We start from the raw sequence: 18985 nt of genomic DNA on the forward strand, positions 1-18985 counted from the left end.
TCAACCTGTTCAGCGTTCAGAGATAATGGATTCACAGTCGACGGCTATTACATGATTGATCCAGATGGACCCGACGGAGAACATGCGTTTCAAGTCTACTGTAAAATGACAAGTAAGTGTTGACAAAAAAGCTACAACCAATTTAATTAACTTAATATCTGATTAATACACTGTTAAAGAGTAAAAAAAAGTGTAGGGCACACAATAACACATCGATATGGTTTGGGTATGTTTTGTACGGCAGAAAACACAATGTCTACAACTTGGGTGCTGTAGTTTTTGAGAAATGAATAAAACAATGTCGAGAGACGAAAAAATATAACGTACAACGTATTTACATGGCTCCCCAGAACTCATTGGTTTGCGATTTTCACTTGTTTCCCCCTCAAACACTTGACGACTAATGAACCGCAAAGACATTGGACATTATTCGCAATTGTCTAAGACCGTTCTTCTCACTTGGTGTATCTCAACAACTGCATAAAATAACAAACCTTGAAAATTTGAGGTCAATCGGTCGTCGAAGTTGCGAGATAATATTTAAAAGAACAAACACCCTTGCCACACGAAGTTTTGTGCTTTCAGATGCTTGATTTCGAGACCTCAAATTTTAAATCTGAGGTGTCGAAATCAACTTATGTGGAAAATTACTTCTTTCTCGAATACTGAGTTACTTCAGAGGGAGCCGTTTCTCAGAATGTTTTATACCATCAACCTCTCCCCATTATTCGTCACCAAGTAAGGTTTTATGCTAATAATTATTTTTAAAAATTACCAAGAGTGTCCGCTGCCTACCTCTACGTGTAAATTATATTACATATCTTCATTGACAGTGAGTAGGATTCATGTCGTGGTCAATTAACACTTGCGTGGTCAATTAACACTTGATCTACAAAAGGTATCAAAATGAATGACATAAAAGTAGTCTTTGCTCTTGTTTCGTTTTAGCTTATGGTACAACAATCATCAGTAACACCTTTGCCAATCAATTGATCACAGTTCCGTTTGGCGATAACCCTTATGATCTCGACATACAGTACTATGCATCAGATGAACAGGTACAAGTTATTAAAATGTGAAAAAAGGGTTTAAGTTTAACAAGCATTTTTCGCTGCTTAGTTGCTTTATCATTATTTCTTTCAGGCAGAAATTTAACTCTGACATTAAGTACGTAGACTGTGTCGATCATTAATTGTTATCATAACACACCTCTTGCTTTTTCTGTATTCTGTTTGGCTGAAACACGGTCACGTGGGATGAACTAATAATTATAGGCTAGTGATCGCGCGCGCGTGTTTTACGGGAATAGTACCAGAGCGGGCACTAGTCTTTGCAAATAGTGCCCGCGGTAACAGCGCCCTCGCTTGACTTCAACCGTGAACAAACTACAATATTTTTTTTGTCTGTTCTTATTTGACATTTTAAGACCGAGCTGTGTTATAAAACACATATTGACTAGCATAATTCGGTAACTAGTGTACGTCTATTCCCCCTCGGGCCTGTGAGTGACCAGAAGAGGGGGCTACGTCCCTCGGCCTTCGGCACGACTCTGCTGCCACCTAGCGTCTCTTAAGTGTCTAACCAAATCTGTTGGCACCTAGCGTCTGCCAAGTGTCCAACCTTAATGTTCAAAATAGTTCAGTATAAATCAGTGGTTAAAACCGACTCTGCTGCCACCTAGCGTCTCACATGTGTCTAACAAAATCTGCTGCCACCTAGCGTCTGCCAAGTGGCAAACCTTTATGATTTCAAATATTTCAATCATCATCAGATAGCAGCCCTGATCGGCCAATCCAAAATATGCTACCAGTTCCTCCAGGCAAATTGCAGGAACGCCAAGCTGTGGGACGGGACTACACAGTTGTCTTGGTGGGTGTCTAGAGGCGGGGACCAAATGAGTAACTGGGGAGGTGCACCTACGGGAACCAATGGGTGCAGCTGCCAGCTAGCACAAGGTACAACCAATAACATCTGTGGCCGAAAGTTCTACAAAGTGGCTTTGCCCATAGATTTTTCCCAATCATCAAGTTCATTTGTCTACACTTCTAAGAGTCAAGTATCACGTATAACAACAGAGCTTTAATAATCTCATACTGCTTTATAACAGTTGCTTTAGAAATGTGTGACCTATATGTTGAGTTTTTCCGGCAGTCACGACCAATTTCGTATAGGTTTAATTTGTTATTGGTAAGGGCCCAGGGGTGGATTTCACAAAGGTAGTCTTAACTTATGACTAGTCCTAGGCAATGCTAAGAGATAGGACCAGTCCTAAGTTAGGATGAGTTACTGGTCCTAGCTTAGGACTGGTCCTGTCTCTTAGCATTGCCTAGGACTAGTCCTAAGTTAGGACCTTTGTGAAATCCACCCCAGGTTAATTTAGGGGTGGCATGGTTGGCTTGTGCGTAAAGCGCTCCGCTCACCAATGTGACCCCGGTTCGATTCCCGGCCAGGGTCATATGTGAGTTGAGTTGTGCGTTGGTTCTCCGCTGTGCCACATGGGTTTTCTAGACCATCTGGTTTTCCTCCCTCTGGAAAAAATCAAACACTTTCGATCTTTGGCTGTGTTCCCTGGTTAGGGTCGATGTGGTTGGCAGCTGAGGGCACCCAGTCCCAACTCAAGACTAGGGTCGCACAAAATTTCGTCAGTTTGGCCAGTAACTCTCAACTCCAGTAATAAAATGGTTTCAGTTATTTAAAAATAGAAAGTTACATGGGAAAAAAATGTGTCTTCAGTACTCACCAAGTTTCTTGTTTTGTTTTCCAGAATGTTCTGGCGGTTCTACATCCCGCTGTAACTGCGGCGGCGTAGCTGACGAAATGTCCACGGATGAGGGCATGCTCACGGACAAGGATCGCCTGCCAGTCTTGGCGCTCCACTTTATGAGAACAGCGCCTTCTGGCGAGCTTCTGTTCCAGGTTGGCAGTCTAGAGTGCATGGGTGATGACGTCAGAGCCCCTACGGATTATGAGAATCCTTGAGAGTTTGGTTTATAGTTTATTTGTTTATTTGTTTATTAGACCATCCCAATTGATATTCGGTACTTGGTAAAGCTGTCTAATTCGTGTTGTTGATTTGTTTTCATTTGTTTTCTTTCTTCAAAGTTCCTAGATGGAAACATGGCAATTGTCCAGGCCATCTGATTGCCTCACTTGTTGTATAGGATATCAACATATGCATAAAATAACAATTACATAGTAAAAAATTGAGCGCAATTGGTCGTACAAGTTGCGAGAGAATAATGGAAAGAAAAAATACCCTTGTCGCACAAGTTGTGTGCTTTCAAATGCTTGAATTCGATAACTCAGCTGAGGTCTAGAATTCAATTCAAATATTTTAATGAGAACGTACTTCTTTCTCTTAAACTATACGTTACTTCAGATGGAGCCGTTTCTCGCAGGGTTTTATACTATCAATAGCTCTCCATTGCTTGTACCAAGTAACAATTTATATTTAGAGTATTTGCCAATAGTGTCCAGCGTCTTTAGGTTGTTACTGTAATTGCTTTAAAAGATTTGATCATGGGGATAGTTGAAGATTGTTATATAATTCCAGTGCTCTTGGGAAAAAGTATTGTTCGTAGATTGTAGATAAGGTATTTTGAACTAATTGTCGTCCCCTTTCTTGCCCCCCCCCCCCTGTAGTTTGGATTCTAAAAATGTGAATGTGGTCAGTTTTTATAGCTCCATTGATCACACTTAGTATAATGCTGTTAATTTGGTGAATTTGTCGTTTAAATTTGTTCCCACAGCTCTTGAAAATAGAATTTGACAATAACAAGACACAAGGTAGAAGACAATAATATGAATCTGACGAATTGTCAAGGATAACATAATCAGTTTAGCTTAGTTTTGTTTATTACCGTGATTGCACAAACATCAACATACATTGTGGTACAAAAAAATCAGACACGCAGGCCCACTACCCATGATCAGACATTAGAATAAAATGAATTCAAACAATCATTAAAGCCATTGAAAACATGTTGCCATTAATCGTATAGCCATTAACCCTCTTTTCCCCAAATCGATACAAAGGCTTTATACCTTGCAAACAAAATACTTACATTATGGTGAGCTTTTAGTGAGTTTTTATGCGAAAGAGGCAACTCTGCAACTTCATGTGCTCAGCATACCAAACTCCATACCGTATCACATACTATAATGGTGATCAGTAATGGTGCTCTGAGAGGTAAACTCACTCTAAAACGGTAACCAGTATAATGGTGACCTCATTTGATTTCATGCATTTTATCCCGTTTATAACACTATCCTCATTAATGAGGTCGCGTCTACTGGTTGCCATTTAGCGGCCTACTCAATTGCCGTAAAACCTGCATTCTTTCACGTGCTCCATCCAACCACTGACATTTAGCAAACGTTTGGTGACAAACAATAGAGGTTTTGAGATGTTTCAAATTCCACAAGACAATGGTATTGTCAAACTGATCCAGTATATGGGTATACACGTCCTGCGAACACTAACTTCAATCAATGGTGTTTAAATGTAGAAGTTAGAGTTCTATTAAATTTGAGATTTTTGAGACGGGAACGAGCGTATTTGTATTGAGAGAGTTGTCTAAACTTGCAGTTAAAAGCTATTTCGGCCAACAAAAAACGCATGTGCTCTCACGTCAGTGTGCCATACTAAACTGTGCATTACGTTATGCTGCATTTTGACTAAAAAATGGCGCCCAGCAGTTCCACTAGACCCCAAAAAAAACTGGTTTCTGCATGTCGCAACTCTATCAATACACAACTCTGCAGATTTACAGCGACAACAGCAACACACCATGTATTGCTGGTTAAACCTGTGTATATAAAACGAGATAACTTGTCCATTCCATGGCCTTTCTGGCAGGCAGTACTGCACTGGTCATGATAAAATAATAGGAAGTTCGAAATTTTGTTGTCATAATTTCTACCTACATTTTAAGAGGCATACAAGTAACAGCCGAACAAGTTTTGAGATGTGCCCCCTTTCTTTTTATCAAACGTTGATACAAATCAGACAGTTTCCATAAAATGTTTAGACTGGTTTGGTTCTTATACCACTTGGGCTGAGTGTTTGTGTCTGCATGAAGTCAAGGATCGCGGTGCTTTTGTTTTAATCATGTGATGTCACAAGTCACATGGTCTATAATGGGTGCGTGCGTTTAGCTTCCCTGGGTCGCCCCGGTGTGTGGTGGTTTTTTTTCCAGGACAAACGTGGGTAATTATCTGCACACGTTCGTCTTGGGAAAACAACGCCACACATCGGGGTCGACCCAGGGAAGCTAAACGAACGCACCCAAAACAAATGACCGGTGAGTGAAACTCCCTCTGTTGTCCTAAAGTCTCCCATTGTTTAATAAAATGTCATTTGTGTGCTTGTTGTAGCCGGTCAGTACAGAGTAGTTTTAATAAAAAACATGATCATGTAAATTTGTTATTATATGGTTACTTTCTGACTCCTCGCGCAAATCGTTGTCCACTCGCCATTTTGGGGGAGTAGATGGACGACTGTAGAACTAAAGGTGGCATTAGACTAACAAGTAAATTTCCATTGTTTACGTAGTTCTGAACATTCGCACATTACCGAAAACAATGGATTTACCTAGTAAGTCTGCTGCCACCTAGCGTCCCAAAAGTCCCACCATTGCACTAAGTGGTAAGAGTGTATGCGTCACGTGCTTTAAAAAGGCACACTGGACTGATACACACTTGTAGACTTCCAAAATGGCGGAATCAAATTATTTTAATAATAAGCTGGTTATGTGCATCCCGATATGTGGAGATTGTGCAGTAATCCACCAGAACCAGAGAGATCTTCAACCCTGGGAACGAGGTTGGTGATAAGCGCACAATTTTTCACGGCCAAAATATTGTTGACGTCAGTACAGGGGGTTGCGATAGTTCAAGATTACAACCTTTTCTAAAACAGTCACTTATTGATTTTTGTATGTTGCTGGTTGGTTGAGAATGCAATAGAATTTAAACGAGGACTCCTTACACCAAAAATGTCAATATCAGGAAGCAGGTATAGACTCGATCTCAAGTCACGAATGCGTGCTGCCGTTGCTCCTCTCATGCGTGCAGCTACGAGGGAGTCACTAAAGGGTAAACATAAACAGCAGCAGCGACTTGACACACGTCTAGGAACCCTTGCGTTGTTATAGTGAAAACCTGTGTGACTTGGTCTTTGTTCATTGCATCGATTCGTACAGAATCGTCCATTTTAAGTGGCCGTGGAAACTAATGGACCATGATGTTCTAGTCCTTGATGTTTTTAATGAGGCTGTTGCTCTGCCAAAAATTACAAAGAAAATAACTTAATTAAAATCGCAACGAGGTTGGTCACTATTTAAAAAAAAAAAAAAAAAAAAAAAAAAAAAAAAACGACCCATCCCCCACAATTTATTGCAAAGTGGATTCGGTTGCAGTTGCTCTTCAGTTGGCTAGATTTTGTACAGAGAGACACAAGTGCAGATAGTACGTCATAAAGTTTCAGCATTGGGTATAGGTTCGTCGCTGCGTAAACAGTGCACCACTTTCAAATACAGTTCCGACGTGTTTTAGGCGAACTTGCATGAGCAAGTAACTGTGTAATTCTATATAATTCTGTTACAGTTATATAAATTAGTCACTCAACTAAACGACTGACCAGAGACTTGTGAGTTAAAATGGCCGGATTGGTGACATTTTGCCTTTCGCTCACCATTGTTTGCATTGGTGTAGGCAAGCTTCTTATAAGTGGAGATGTAGTTCTAGCTAGTTTACAGTTCTCAAAAGAGAGCAATGTAAAACTTACTGGTAGCGTTTTGAGTGAAATTCAAGCGGTTCGTTCCCCTGTGAAGTGTGCGGCTGTTTGCAGAAGAACCGCATTTTGTCGGTCGTTCAACTACGATAAAACTGACATGCATTGTCAGCTGAACCGAGATACGAAAAGCAATAATCCTGGTGACGTTTTTCAGGATAACAAATACAGCTACTATGAGATGGAGAACCAGAGTATATCTATTGATTTGTCGACTAAAGAACCGATAACTTTGGAACCAAAGACAGAGCAGCCAACTTCAACAGAGCAAACAACTTCAAAGGAGCCAACGACAATTTTACATGAACCAACTTTGGAACCAACAACACAGCAAACACCTTCACTGGAACCAACGACAACTTTGGAACCAACGCCAGAGCAAAGTACTTCAAAGGAACCAACGACAACTTCAAAAGAACCAACGACAATTTCAACAGAACCAACGACAACTTTGGAGCCAACGACAGAGCAAACACCTTCACTGGAACCAACGACAACTTTGGAACCAACAACGCAGCAAACAACTTCAGAGGAACCAACGACAACTTTGGAGCCAACGACAGAGCAAACAACTTCAAAAGAACCAACGACAACTTTGGAGCCAACGACAGAGCAAACAACTTCACAGGAACCAACGACAACGTTGGAGCCAACGACACAGCAAACAACTTCAAAAGAACCAACGACAACTTTGGAGCCAACGACAGAGCAAACAACTTCAAAAGAACCAACGACAACTTTGGAGCCAACGACAGAGCAAACAACTTCACAGCAACCAACGACAACGTTGGAGCCAACGACACAGCAAACAACCTCAGAGGAACCAACGACAACTTTGGAACCAACAACGCAGCAAACATCCGAAAGCGGTAAGAGATGATGTAAATTAGTTTGATTTTCAATGTTATTTTACTCGTATAGGGAATGAATTTACTCTATAAAAACTTGGTCAGAAGCCTACAGCAGCTTTCGCTTTGCACATTTCGCTTCAAAGTATTGTGTGAAAGCAAACGAAATAATAATTAGAACACTTGAACCTGAGAAGCGTTACCGCAGTGTCGCTTCTCAGATTGTGATCGATCTTTCTGCATTGACACTGTTATTCTTGCGGATATTCGGTGTTATCTTAAAAACGCAGCCACCGTTTGAAATGAAATTTTTACAGGTTTATTTTATTGCAATATCTACGTTTTTATAGGATTAAACTAATCGAATAGTCAAAAAAGCCAAAGGAATACTTTGCCTTTACAGACAGTGGGCACTATTGGTAATTGTCAAAAACCAGTCTTCTCACTTGGTGTATCTCAACATATGCATTAAGTAACAAACATGTGAAAATTTGAGCTCAAATGGTCGTCGACGTTGCGAGATATTAATGAAAGAAAAAACACCCTGGTCACACGAAGTTGTGTGCTTTCAGATGCTTGATTTCGAGACCTCAAGTTCTAAATCTGAGGTCTCGAAATCAAATTCGTGGAAAATTACTTCTTTCTCGAAAACTACGTCACTTCAAAGGGAGCCGTTTCTCACAATGTTTTATCGTTACTAAGTGAGGTTTTATGCTATAATTATTTTGAGTAATTACCAATAGTGTCCACTGCCCTTGCCTCTAATTTCCGCTGAAACTGTTGTCCAAATTCATTTTTAGGAAAATGAACCATAGTACTGTATTCAACTCTGAACCTTTTTTAGCCATGCGAAGATACTTTAAAATGGTGTTATTCCTATTTTTTAACAACTGATTTCGCAAAAATGATTGATTGAAACATGGCGTGGAAACGCAAAATGCATCCTTGTAGTTTTGGTTGCAGCTATCTTTAGTTTAATGGTTTATCCCCCTAATACGGTAACAACAGTTTCTGGCTCGATACTCTTTTGAGATAAATCAATTAGTACTGAAACAGCCGTCTGATTGTCTATTTCAGTCGTTTACCGTCCGACGTGTTCTGCGATAAAACTGTCTGGTGACTCACTCGACGGCGATTACATGATTGATCCCGATGGAGTAGGAAATCATCCACCATTCGAAGTTTACTGCGATCACATGACCGGTATTTTCCCTTATAAATTTCATGTTGTTTTTCTTGTGAGTTTTTTCATTGTTTTCCCTTCAAAGTAAGGGGCCCAATTTCATAGAGCTACTAAAACACAAAATTGTGCTTAGGCAAAACAAAATCCTTGATTAGTAAAACCAGATTACCGGCCAAGACTCCACTCAATTGTTATGCTAAGTAAACAACAGCTAAATACCAGTCAAAAGCAATGTATATGGCATGAAAAATGGGCCAGTGCAGTAGCTATGTAAAATAAGCGAGCTATTTTGGTGCTTAAGCAGATTTTTGCTTAAGCAGCTCTTTGAAATTGGCCCCTGTCCTTTTCTTTGCTCTTTTTCTTTCATTTCACTTTTCTCTAAACATTATATTTTTCAAGTGTGTTTTTTTAGTTGGATTTCAATAAAGTCTGGTACAATGACTTGCTTAATCCAGGTTCCCCCTCACATTTGGATTCCTCAGACTACAAAGACAGTTCAGTAGGGCAAAGCTTTTGTATATAGCAGTCTCCAGATGAGCAAACCCTAGTACTATTGTGACACACACATCCATTCAGAATTGTGTATGGGTGTTCTACATATCTTAAGGCCCTGTCACACCATGGCGTATCGCCTGAACGTAAGCCAACGTATGCGAAATATCGAAAATACGTTGGTGTACGCTGATATAAGTTTGGGCTAAGTTGGGGATACGTCGTTTACGTTAAGAGCACGCTGGGATACGCTGTTAAAATTTTGCCGCGAATTTGTTTTGAGCATGTTCAAAATTTCTCGGCGTACTGAACGTGTGCTTCATACGTTCTGCATAAGTTCTATATAATTTTCTAACTATTTTGTTCATACGTTGGCGTACGTTCAGGCGATACGCCATGGTGTGACAGGGCCTTTACATACGCAGTGTGTACGCACAAGCTCGCCCAAACCATGTGACATAGCAACTCGGTGTATCGCAACATATGCATAAAATAACAAACTTGTGAAAATTTGAACTCAATCGGTCGTCGAAGTTGCGAGATAACAATGAAAGAAAAAACACCCTTGTCAACACCCTTGTCACACGACGTTGTGTGCGTTTAGATGCTTGATTTCGAGACCTCAAGTTCTAAACTTGAGGTCTCGAAATCAAATTCGTGGAAAATTACTTCTGTCTCGAAAACTACGTCACTTTAGAGGGAGCCTTTTCTTACAAAGTTTTATACTGTCACCTTCTCCCCATTACTCGTTACCAAGTGAGGTTTTATGCTGATAATTATTTTGAGTAATTACCAATAGTGTCCACTGCCTTTAAAGGGAAATACTGTAATAATGGGTGCGTTCGTTTTGGTTTACCCGGCAGTGCTCACTCGGGTGAGCCCCTTACAAGAGCTAATCGAGCGATCACACTCGCCCTCTCGTGGTGACGGCAAGCACCTCAGGTCAAGTGACCCACTCCATCCACAAACAGGGCACTTGGGGCTGACCCGGGTGAGCCCCGTCAAAGCTATTTTAACGTACCCTTGTCACACGAAGTTTTGTGCGTTTAGATGGTTGATTTCGAGACCTCAAATCTAAATATACCTGAGGTCTCGAAATCAAATTCATGGAAAATTACTTCTGTCTCAAATACTATACGTTACTTCAGAGGGAACCGTTTCTCACAATGTTTTATACCATCAACCTCTCCCCATTACTCGTTAGTAAGGTTTATGCTAACAATTATTTTGAGTAATTACCAATAGTGTCCACTGTCTTTAAATGGAAACTTGTGATCAAGCACGTCATTGTACCGGACAATTCAAATCTAATACACAATAGGCCTATTTTTTTTCTTCTTTTCCCTGTGTTTTTCCTTTTCTTGTCTCTCCCTCCACATTACCTCCTTTCATTTTAAACAGTTTCCACGTCTTCCTTTTTCTCGCCCCCGGGTTACTGAAAGGAAAGGATCCATTTTTCCTTTTCCCCCTTTAAAATGTTCCTTTTGCTTTTTCTTTTACCTTTTTTTGTTCATTACAGCTCCACAAGCCCCTACGGAGGTTTCATGTCTCATTTTTTTTATCCGCAGGTTATGGATTTACACACATACCACCCACGATCCCTGGGGTCATGACTGAGGTTGATTCCGAGCCGTACGATGTGAATATTGCTTATTCAGTTCCTATGGATCAGGTCAGATATACATCACCTCTTTACTAACACAATTCGAATTATATTTCTGGAAGATTGTGTATGATTTTGATTACCCTTTTTCCCGATTATAGACAACAAACTGTTGCTTTTTTATTGCTTTGGGAAAGGCAATGTGAAGAAAGGCAAGTCGCTCAGAGAATGCATGGCTCTTTTTGCTCCACTATCAGTCGCAAGCCGATGTACATCCAGGTTCATAGGTATACACAGTGCACATATAGCAAACAGATGGACGACTGCTTTCCATATCTGTCTTTTGATTGGTCTGAGGTGATGTTTGTCAGCTGCACCCACATCATCCTAGACCAATCAAAACACAGATGTGGAAAGCCAACGTCACTAAACACGTTTATCCAATGAATTACTGGGTTCTGTAAAACTGATAAAGACATGGTCCATTGATATGTGATATTGGTACAATATGTCAATAAAAGCAAATCTTACAGCACCCCACTATTCTACTTTTGCCCCGCCCCATTTGGGGTTTGTTCTTTTCTTTTCTATCACCACATTAATACTCCCATAATTTGACATCATGTCCATGTTTAGATAACATCTCTAATTGGCCAATCAACACGTTGCTACCAGAATCTCGTGGCAGAGTGCAAAAACGCTAAGCTTTGGGACGGGGACGATCAGCTGGCCTGGTGGGTGTCACGTGATGGTGCCCGGATGATGAACTGGGGCGGATCCATGAATTTCAAGGGATGCCTTTGCTCTGTGAATAACAGTAAGTTTTCTGCCCACCTTCTTCCAGGTTAATGAGAGACTTTTGGACTTTCCGGGATGGGTACACATATCAAGCACGCTCATTGGTTAAGAAAGAAAATGACCAGTCCCATCACGCATCACACTCACGGTGGTTCTGTTTCTGTGCACTGCACGCATGACGTACTTCCTGGTCAAGAATCTGGGCAAACTGATTAGCCCATCCCCGCGGTCCTGGGTAGACCAGTGGCCGCTGGGATGTGGCCGAGCATTAATGTATCCAATGTGCACTTTATACACATCATTTATGTATAATAAATAGGGTAAATGGCCTTAGCTTTCGATCCAAACCGGACCTTCTTCAGAGGCATAAAACAAGTACAAACAAATACATATATCCATTTATAGAAAAAGAGAGGGGAAAGGGATTAAGGGAAGGATCCAGAAAGAAGCGGGGGGGGGGAGTAGAAAAAAATAAAAAAATAAAAAAAATCATTTATGTATAATATAAATCTACGGAACAACCCCCCTCCTTGCATTCTCCTGCACTCAGTGTATTTAAATCGATGTTAGAAACCCATTTTGTTTACTTCACCTATTTAACTAATTCTTGCTCTGTTTGTGTATAATAATATTACGTTTTTCTTCATTTTTTCTCTGCATTTGCTGTATTCAATATATGTCCGTATTATTATTATTATTATTATTATTATTATTATTATTATTATTATTATTATTATTATTATTATTATTATTATTTCATTTTATCACAGCATGCAAAAGAAAGATCTCATTTTCCTTTGTGCCGGTAACTCCTCGAGCCGGGCTACGTCCCGTAGCCTTAGATCTCAAGGGTCTTTCTCAGGATCCTCGCTGTTCCCAAAAGCGCTGCCTTCTGTAATAGATCTACCCTCACATTTGTCCCTATTTCATCTAGATGTTTCCCCAGTGCTTTGGGAATGGTGCCAAGTGCTCCAACCACCACGGGGACTACTTTTACCTTTACCTGCCAAATCTTACGAAGTTCCCTGGCCAGGTCCTGGTACTTCTCGATCTTTTCCATCTCCTTCGAAGCTACCCTTATATCACCTGGCACAGCTATGTCAATGAGATGACACATCTTCTTCGTCTTATCTAATAGCACAACATCCGGACGCCAATTATTATTATTATTATTATTATTATTATTATTATAATTTTTATTATTATTTTATTAAAGACACTGGACACTATTAGTAATTGTCAAAGACCAGTCTTCTCACTTGCTGTATCTCAACATAATATGCCTAAAATAACCTGTGAAAATTTGAGCTTGATTGGTCATCGGAGTTGCGAGATAACTATGAAAGAAAAAACATCCTTGTCACACGAAGTTGTGTGCTTTCAGATGCTTGAATTCGAGACCTCAAATTCTAAATCTGAGGTCTCGAAATCAAATTCGTGGAAAATTACTTCTTTCTCGAAAACTACGTTCAGAGGGAGTCGTTTCTCACAATGTTTTATACTATCAACCTCTCCCCATTACTCGTTACCAAGTGAGGTTTTATGATAATGATTATTTTGAGAAATTACAAATAGTGTCAACTGCCTTTAAAACTAAACCATCACGAAATGTCCGTTATATAGATTGCGAGTTGGGGCACCGTTGTAACTGTGGTGCTAGACCTGACGTCTGGAAAACCGACGGTGGATTTCTGACCGACAAAACCAAGCTACCCGTGAGCGCGCTTCACTTCGGGAGTGCAGCGCCACCAAAAGAGATGTGGTACAAGCTCCAAAGCCTTCAGTGCTATACAATGGGCCCGTGAGAAAGTAGACTGGCTGACACGTCGTTGGTTGGCGTATATTTTCGTCCTGCCAGCGCTGCCTCTTATTCATGCAACAGTCGCAGTGCGATTTACATTCATGCAACGGCCGTAGGTAGCACACTGACTCTCGCAAACATTATTTTGGTCGAGGTTATGTTTACTAATAAAAAAAAATTAATTGGCAACAAAAAGCAGCCAATTGTAACTTTAAGTATCTCTATATATTATCTCTTGTTGTTTAACGTAAATATACAACTATATACCGTAAAATCGTCTTGTCGCTATAAAGTTCATTGTACGGAATGGGAGTCAGACTTTTTTGCACTTTTTTTTGCGCCAAACTTAGATGTAGAAGCATTTTTCTGTTCTTTGTTTTAGACATATTATTAATAGTCATATATAGCTATGGTAAGATCCCTTCCCATAAATAGCTAATATATATAGCTATAAATCATGCAGCCACCATCTTGGTCATAATCCCTGTATCCTATAGCAATAAAAGATGCTAACGTTCATTGTACAAACAGGAACCAGACTATTTCTTCTTCCAACCTCAGTTAGGCGCACGGTCCATTTAGGGCCGGTTCGGCAACCATAACACGATTGTCAAACGATTACAGTAGCAAACGATTCAGCAGCGGTTGTGAGACGATTGTGGGATATGTTCTTCAAACGCTTCAGTGCGCTGAGCTTGTCTGGTCGTCCGGAGTCCGAACAAAGGGGCTATAATCTGATTACTGTCCATTGTGTTGGGATTATAGAATTGACTGTTGGGTTGTGGACTATGAATATGAATTTAAAAACTAAATTGTTCTAACGCTTTATTTTTGCGCTGTGTTTTTTCCATTTCTAAAATACTCGTCAAAAGATACCATACATACTTTTTTTAATCGTGAAAAACGATGAAGTATAACCTGACATTCTACTTTACCTCTTGTTGTCATGTCGAAAATGTTTGTCTAGCATTTAAAATTAAAGCCCAATGTCATTTAGAAGCGGAGATAATTGGAAATATCTTTTTTATGGCGGCCATTTTGGAAAATGGCCGCCATGTATTTTTTGGCCAGGTTTAACTTTACAAAATGCGTTTCACTTGATTCCTAGTCAGTGAAAATGTATGTTTAGCACTTACAATTTAAGCCCTTAGTCATTTAGAAGCGAAGCTATTGGGAAAAATTCGGGTTTTGGCGGCCATTTAAAAAAAAATGACCGCCATGACACTTTCCCCCATTCGGATTGCTTAAGAGTTTATATATGTTATAGAGGACAAAATTCTGAGTATGAAACAGTTTACAGACTTGATGTTGCAATTTGTCCATGGTCATATCAAATAATGCCTGGACTATATAGTTTGCGAAACAAAATGCAACACGCGGCTGCTGACGTGAACAGATATGGTTATCGTATCCGTATCTGTATCTGTATCCGTACGCTTGCGAAACCTCTCTAAATAATTTGTAGTCGCGACTTTAACACTAATAAAGCACACTAGTCGCCACGGCCTACTTTTGCACAAGTAAAAAGCATGGTTATCCTGCGAATGCAAATCAAATTTTTAAGTCACTGTTTTCGCAGTAAAAGTTTCGCAGAAGTTGAGCACAATTAGTCAACTGATACAAATTTGTTTATGCGAGTTGTGACGCTCAAGAACACATTCCCTGCTAAGCTGTTAAATATGCTTAGCATAAGCACAATTCCCTGATTATACGTAAGCGCTGCGATTCTTTCCTTTAAAAGCCATTGGAACAGGACCAAACTAATGGCCTTTTAAACACAAAAAGCTGCTAAACGCCGTGTCATGGCATGTGTTTAAAATAAATCCGTAATTCTCGACAACGAGAATTGATAATATTGTTTTAATGTTTTCTCGAAAAGTGAAATATTTCAAGAGAAGTCTTTCACCATTACCTTCTGTAAACCCTGAAAGTTATTTGTAAATATGTGATTTTTTTCTTCTTTTTTCTGTCCCGAAAGTGTATAATGGCTTTAATTGATGCACTCAAATTAAGTCTCACCGAAGCGAACATGATTTTGCTGCTAGTTTGAGTTTTCTTGTTAATTTATGTGCAACGAATTTCAACTTCTTTGCATTCAAATTAAAGATGAGTTATGGCTTCATAAGTTAACTGGGAATTATAGCTCATTTACTAGCACATACATGTAGTCCTCCTTTGTAAGAGGTGTTTCCATGTACTGTACATTATAATTTTACAATTTACATCATTTGTTTTTTCTTCATTAAAATAACTGTTCCTTTTGCATTGTTTCCCTAAAAGTTAAAGCCTGTATCCAATAAGTTTGAAATGAAAACTAAATATTTTGCTTTAGCCTTGAGATTGTGTTGTTGTCTCTGTTTCTGAATGTCCTGAACATGTCAAATTAGAAGTTTTAACTTTTAGTTTTGAATGTTTCGAATTTGTTTATAGGCAGCAACGAATGAGTATAAGCACATAACATAGAATTTGAATTTGAATGCAAACTATGCATTTGGAAAATGTTTGCCCATTAATGAAATTGAATGGTTGACCAGCTCATGCTGCTGGCTTTAACGAAATTGAATGAGTCTTGCGGCCTGATGAAATGTTATGATTTTATTTGACCAGTGAATGCTTAACTTTTGAAATCGAATAACTAGTTTTGACTTTTGAATGTTGATTCAAAGTGCATTCATTTTCAAAACGAAAATGAATGAGTCAATGGATTTTTGTTGAAATTGACCGAAAAAACCTATATTAGAAAGTTTGGGTCTGCACAATGTTTTTCTTCTTCTTATTCCTTATTTGGCCATTTCATACAGTATGTAAAATAAATAATATAAATACACAAGTGAATACAAAGCAGGACAAACAGTAAGGGCACAAGAAATACAACCCTAATGTGATGGCCATGATCAAGAAAAGTGTATTCATAAATACTCCATACAGTTTTGCTATTCCTATTGGTGAAGAGCGCGTCACGTGGGTGTGTATAAACCCTTGTTAATGACCAGTAAAAAGTGTTGAAACATGGGCATGACACGCGAGCTCGCACCTGTGCTTATATAATACAGTTTCTTCATTCCTATTGGTCAAGAGCAACGGCCGGGACAGTTGTGCCACATCGACGCGCATAGCATTCCCTTATAAGGAGTTGTTTAACCGAGGGCGGCGGAGGGCTTTACCATTTCATAGCTGGAGGGGTGTTGTGTTGAAAGAAATCATCGAACAATTATAAGTGTTCATGTTTTTTTACCAAAAAGGTATTTATGAATGGGAATCAAAGTGTGTTGAATCTGTTTTCAAATAGTGGTTTAAACCCGCCGAGGCCTGGTCCTTGGTAATTTTGTCTCGGTAAAATTATTAAGAACCAGGCCTCGTTGGGTTTTTACCACTGGTTGAAAACCTCTTCACCACACATTGATTTCCTTAATTAAACACTGGAGATCGAAAGCCTGTTAATCCAGGCACTTAGGGAGGCACACACACACTATTATATAAAATACTCTCTTAGGGAAAAACAATTTGTAATTAAAAATAAATACAAACTAGACATTATTTGCATTTGTGCACAAATGCATGGCTGTTTCTTTAATAACATTTTAAATTTGTCAACTGAATTTGAAATGTATTTTTTTTCACAGCAATTATGACCAATCCGGTCTATTTAAAAAATAATTTGGATTATACCATGTTCAGATAGCAATTGATGTGTTACAGGCGCAAAAATGGAAAAAAAAATCTTTTAAAAAAATCATGTGATGACGTCATCATTACGTCATTTTACAATTCACGAGGACTTGCCAATATCTAACAATCTACGAAGTTTCAGCATAATCGCGTCATTACTTCGAGAGTTATACGACTTCAAAAAGTGCACCTTTAATGCCGCGTCACGTGACCCCCGATGACGTCTTTGATCTGAAACTTCACACATATACACAGTTAACGTGTGTGTACAATTCAAAGTGATTACAACAAATTTCACCACAGACATCTTCAAAAAGTCCATTTTGAAGAGTTTTTAACCTGCCGCTACAGGGCGCTGTTGCAATTTGTGACGTCATCAACATTTTGTTTGAACCGCCCACCCTTGCTAGACACTTACGTCATTGGAAAGCAACTTTATAACTTTTACCACTTTTGAGTTACAGGGCACTTCCGTTTTTGGCCCGTTTCGACCGGAAGTAGATGTCATATTAGGTCACGCACACGAAAAAAAACCAAAAAAAAAACCTAATTTTGTCCTACCCAATCCCGCAAACAAAAACCTACGGTCTCTTTTGGCTGATTTGCTATACATTTTTAAACATTTAACATAAAACACCTTTAAGATGACGTAATGAGACCGGTGATGACGTCATCATGACATCATTGCCTTAGGATCATTATTGCACCATAACCTTCGATCCCTGAAAGTGTCATTGCAAAGGAACTATGCAAAAAATCGCGAGTTCGGCCTCGGGAAATAGGTCCCTCTCCTTGTCACTCCAAGTCCATCGGGGGAATAGACGTACACTAGTTACCTCATTGCCAGTCAATATGTGTATATTGGTATCTCCCGGGAGTACTACAGGGTTATTTTTTTTTCCAGGAAAACGCTATTTTCCGGGCAAATCTCGGGGAGTTAAAAGATGGGCCAAAAGTTCCCGGGAATTTCCCAGGAAATACCTTTAGTGTCGTCTTGGTAGTGAAATGATTATTAGCCTGCCTTCGAACCAAATACACAAGCTGCGGCAGCCTCTAAAAAATCGATATTGTATCAATGGTGCTGTCATAACAACTCAGACGACTGGAACAGTGAGTTATTTACACTGCCGGGTCCATTTCTAACAAAACATCAACAATTATTTGGGGAAATTTCATCAGCGCTACCGTATAGACTTCTGACGATATTAAAAATGTCAGTTCAAGATCGCTTGCTGCTTCCGGTGGTTGAATGGATGACCTAGTAAAAGGGAGTGAGAACCTGTTGTTGTTGATAGAGTAGTGGACAAAAGGCATGACATGTTGGAAGGACAGGCGTAGCGCGTGCAAAGTATTTAATTAAGAGTGAACGGACACCATTCTCAAAGAAGATAATCCAGAAAGGCTGAATAGCCAGAAAGTATCTTAAAGGCAGTGGCCACTATTGGTTTTTACTTAAAATAGTGTTTAGCATAAAACCTTGTGAGCTGTTGATAGCATAAAACATTGTGAGAAACGACTCCCTCTGAAGTAACGTTGTTTTCGAGAAAGAAGTAATTTTCCACGAATTTGATTTCGAGACCTCAAAATAATTAATGTTTAGGTCTCAAAATCAAGCATCTAAAAGCACACAACTTCGAGTGACAATGGTGTTTTTCGCTCATTATTATCTTATTACCTCGCAACATCGACAACCAATTGAGTTAAAATGTTCACTCTTAGTTTATGCAAATGTTGAGATACACCAAGTGGGAAGACTGGTCTTTGACAATTACCAATAGTGTCCAGTGTCTCTAAGCCG

General features: G+C 39.5%; 1 protein-coding gene across 1 annotated transcript; it reads left to right on the forward strand.

Annotated features, from left to right (window-relative positions):
* Nucleotides 1–6596: 6596 nt before the first annotated feature.
* Nucleotides 6597–11015, forward strand: LOC117305393 (platelet glycoprotein Ib alpha chain-like). The gene is made up of 3 exons (XM_033790263.1): nucleotides 6597–7662; nucleotides 8719–8844; nucleotides 10885–11015. Exons 1-3 carry the CDS (start codon nucleotides 6660–6662, stop codon nucleotides 11013–11015), a joined length of 1260 nt encoding a protein of 419 aa, XP_033646154.1. The 5' UTR covers nucleotides 6597–6659.
* Nucleotides 11016–18985: the final 7970 nt, after the last annotated feature.

This window comes from Asterias rubens, chromosome 22, assembly GCF_902459465.1.
Source record: "Asterias rubens chromosome 22, eAstRub1.3, whole genome shotgun sequence".
Lineage (NCBI taxonomy): Eukaryota > Metazoa > Echinodermata > Asteroidea > Forcipulatida > Asteriidae > Asterias > Asterias rubens.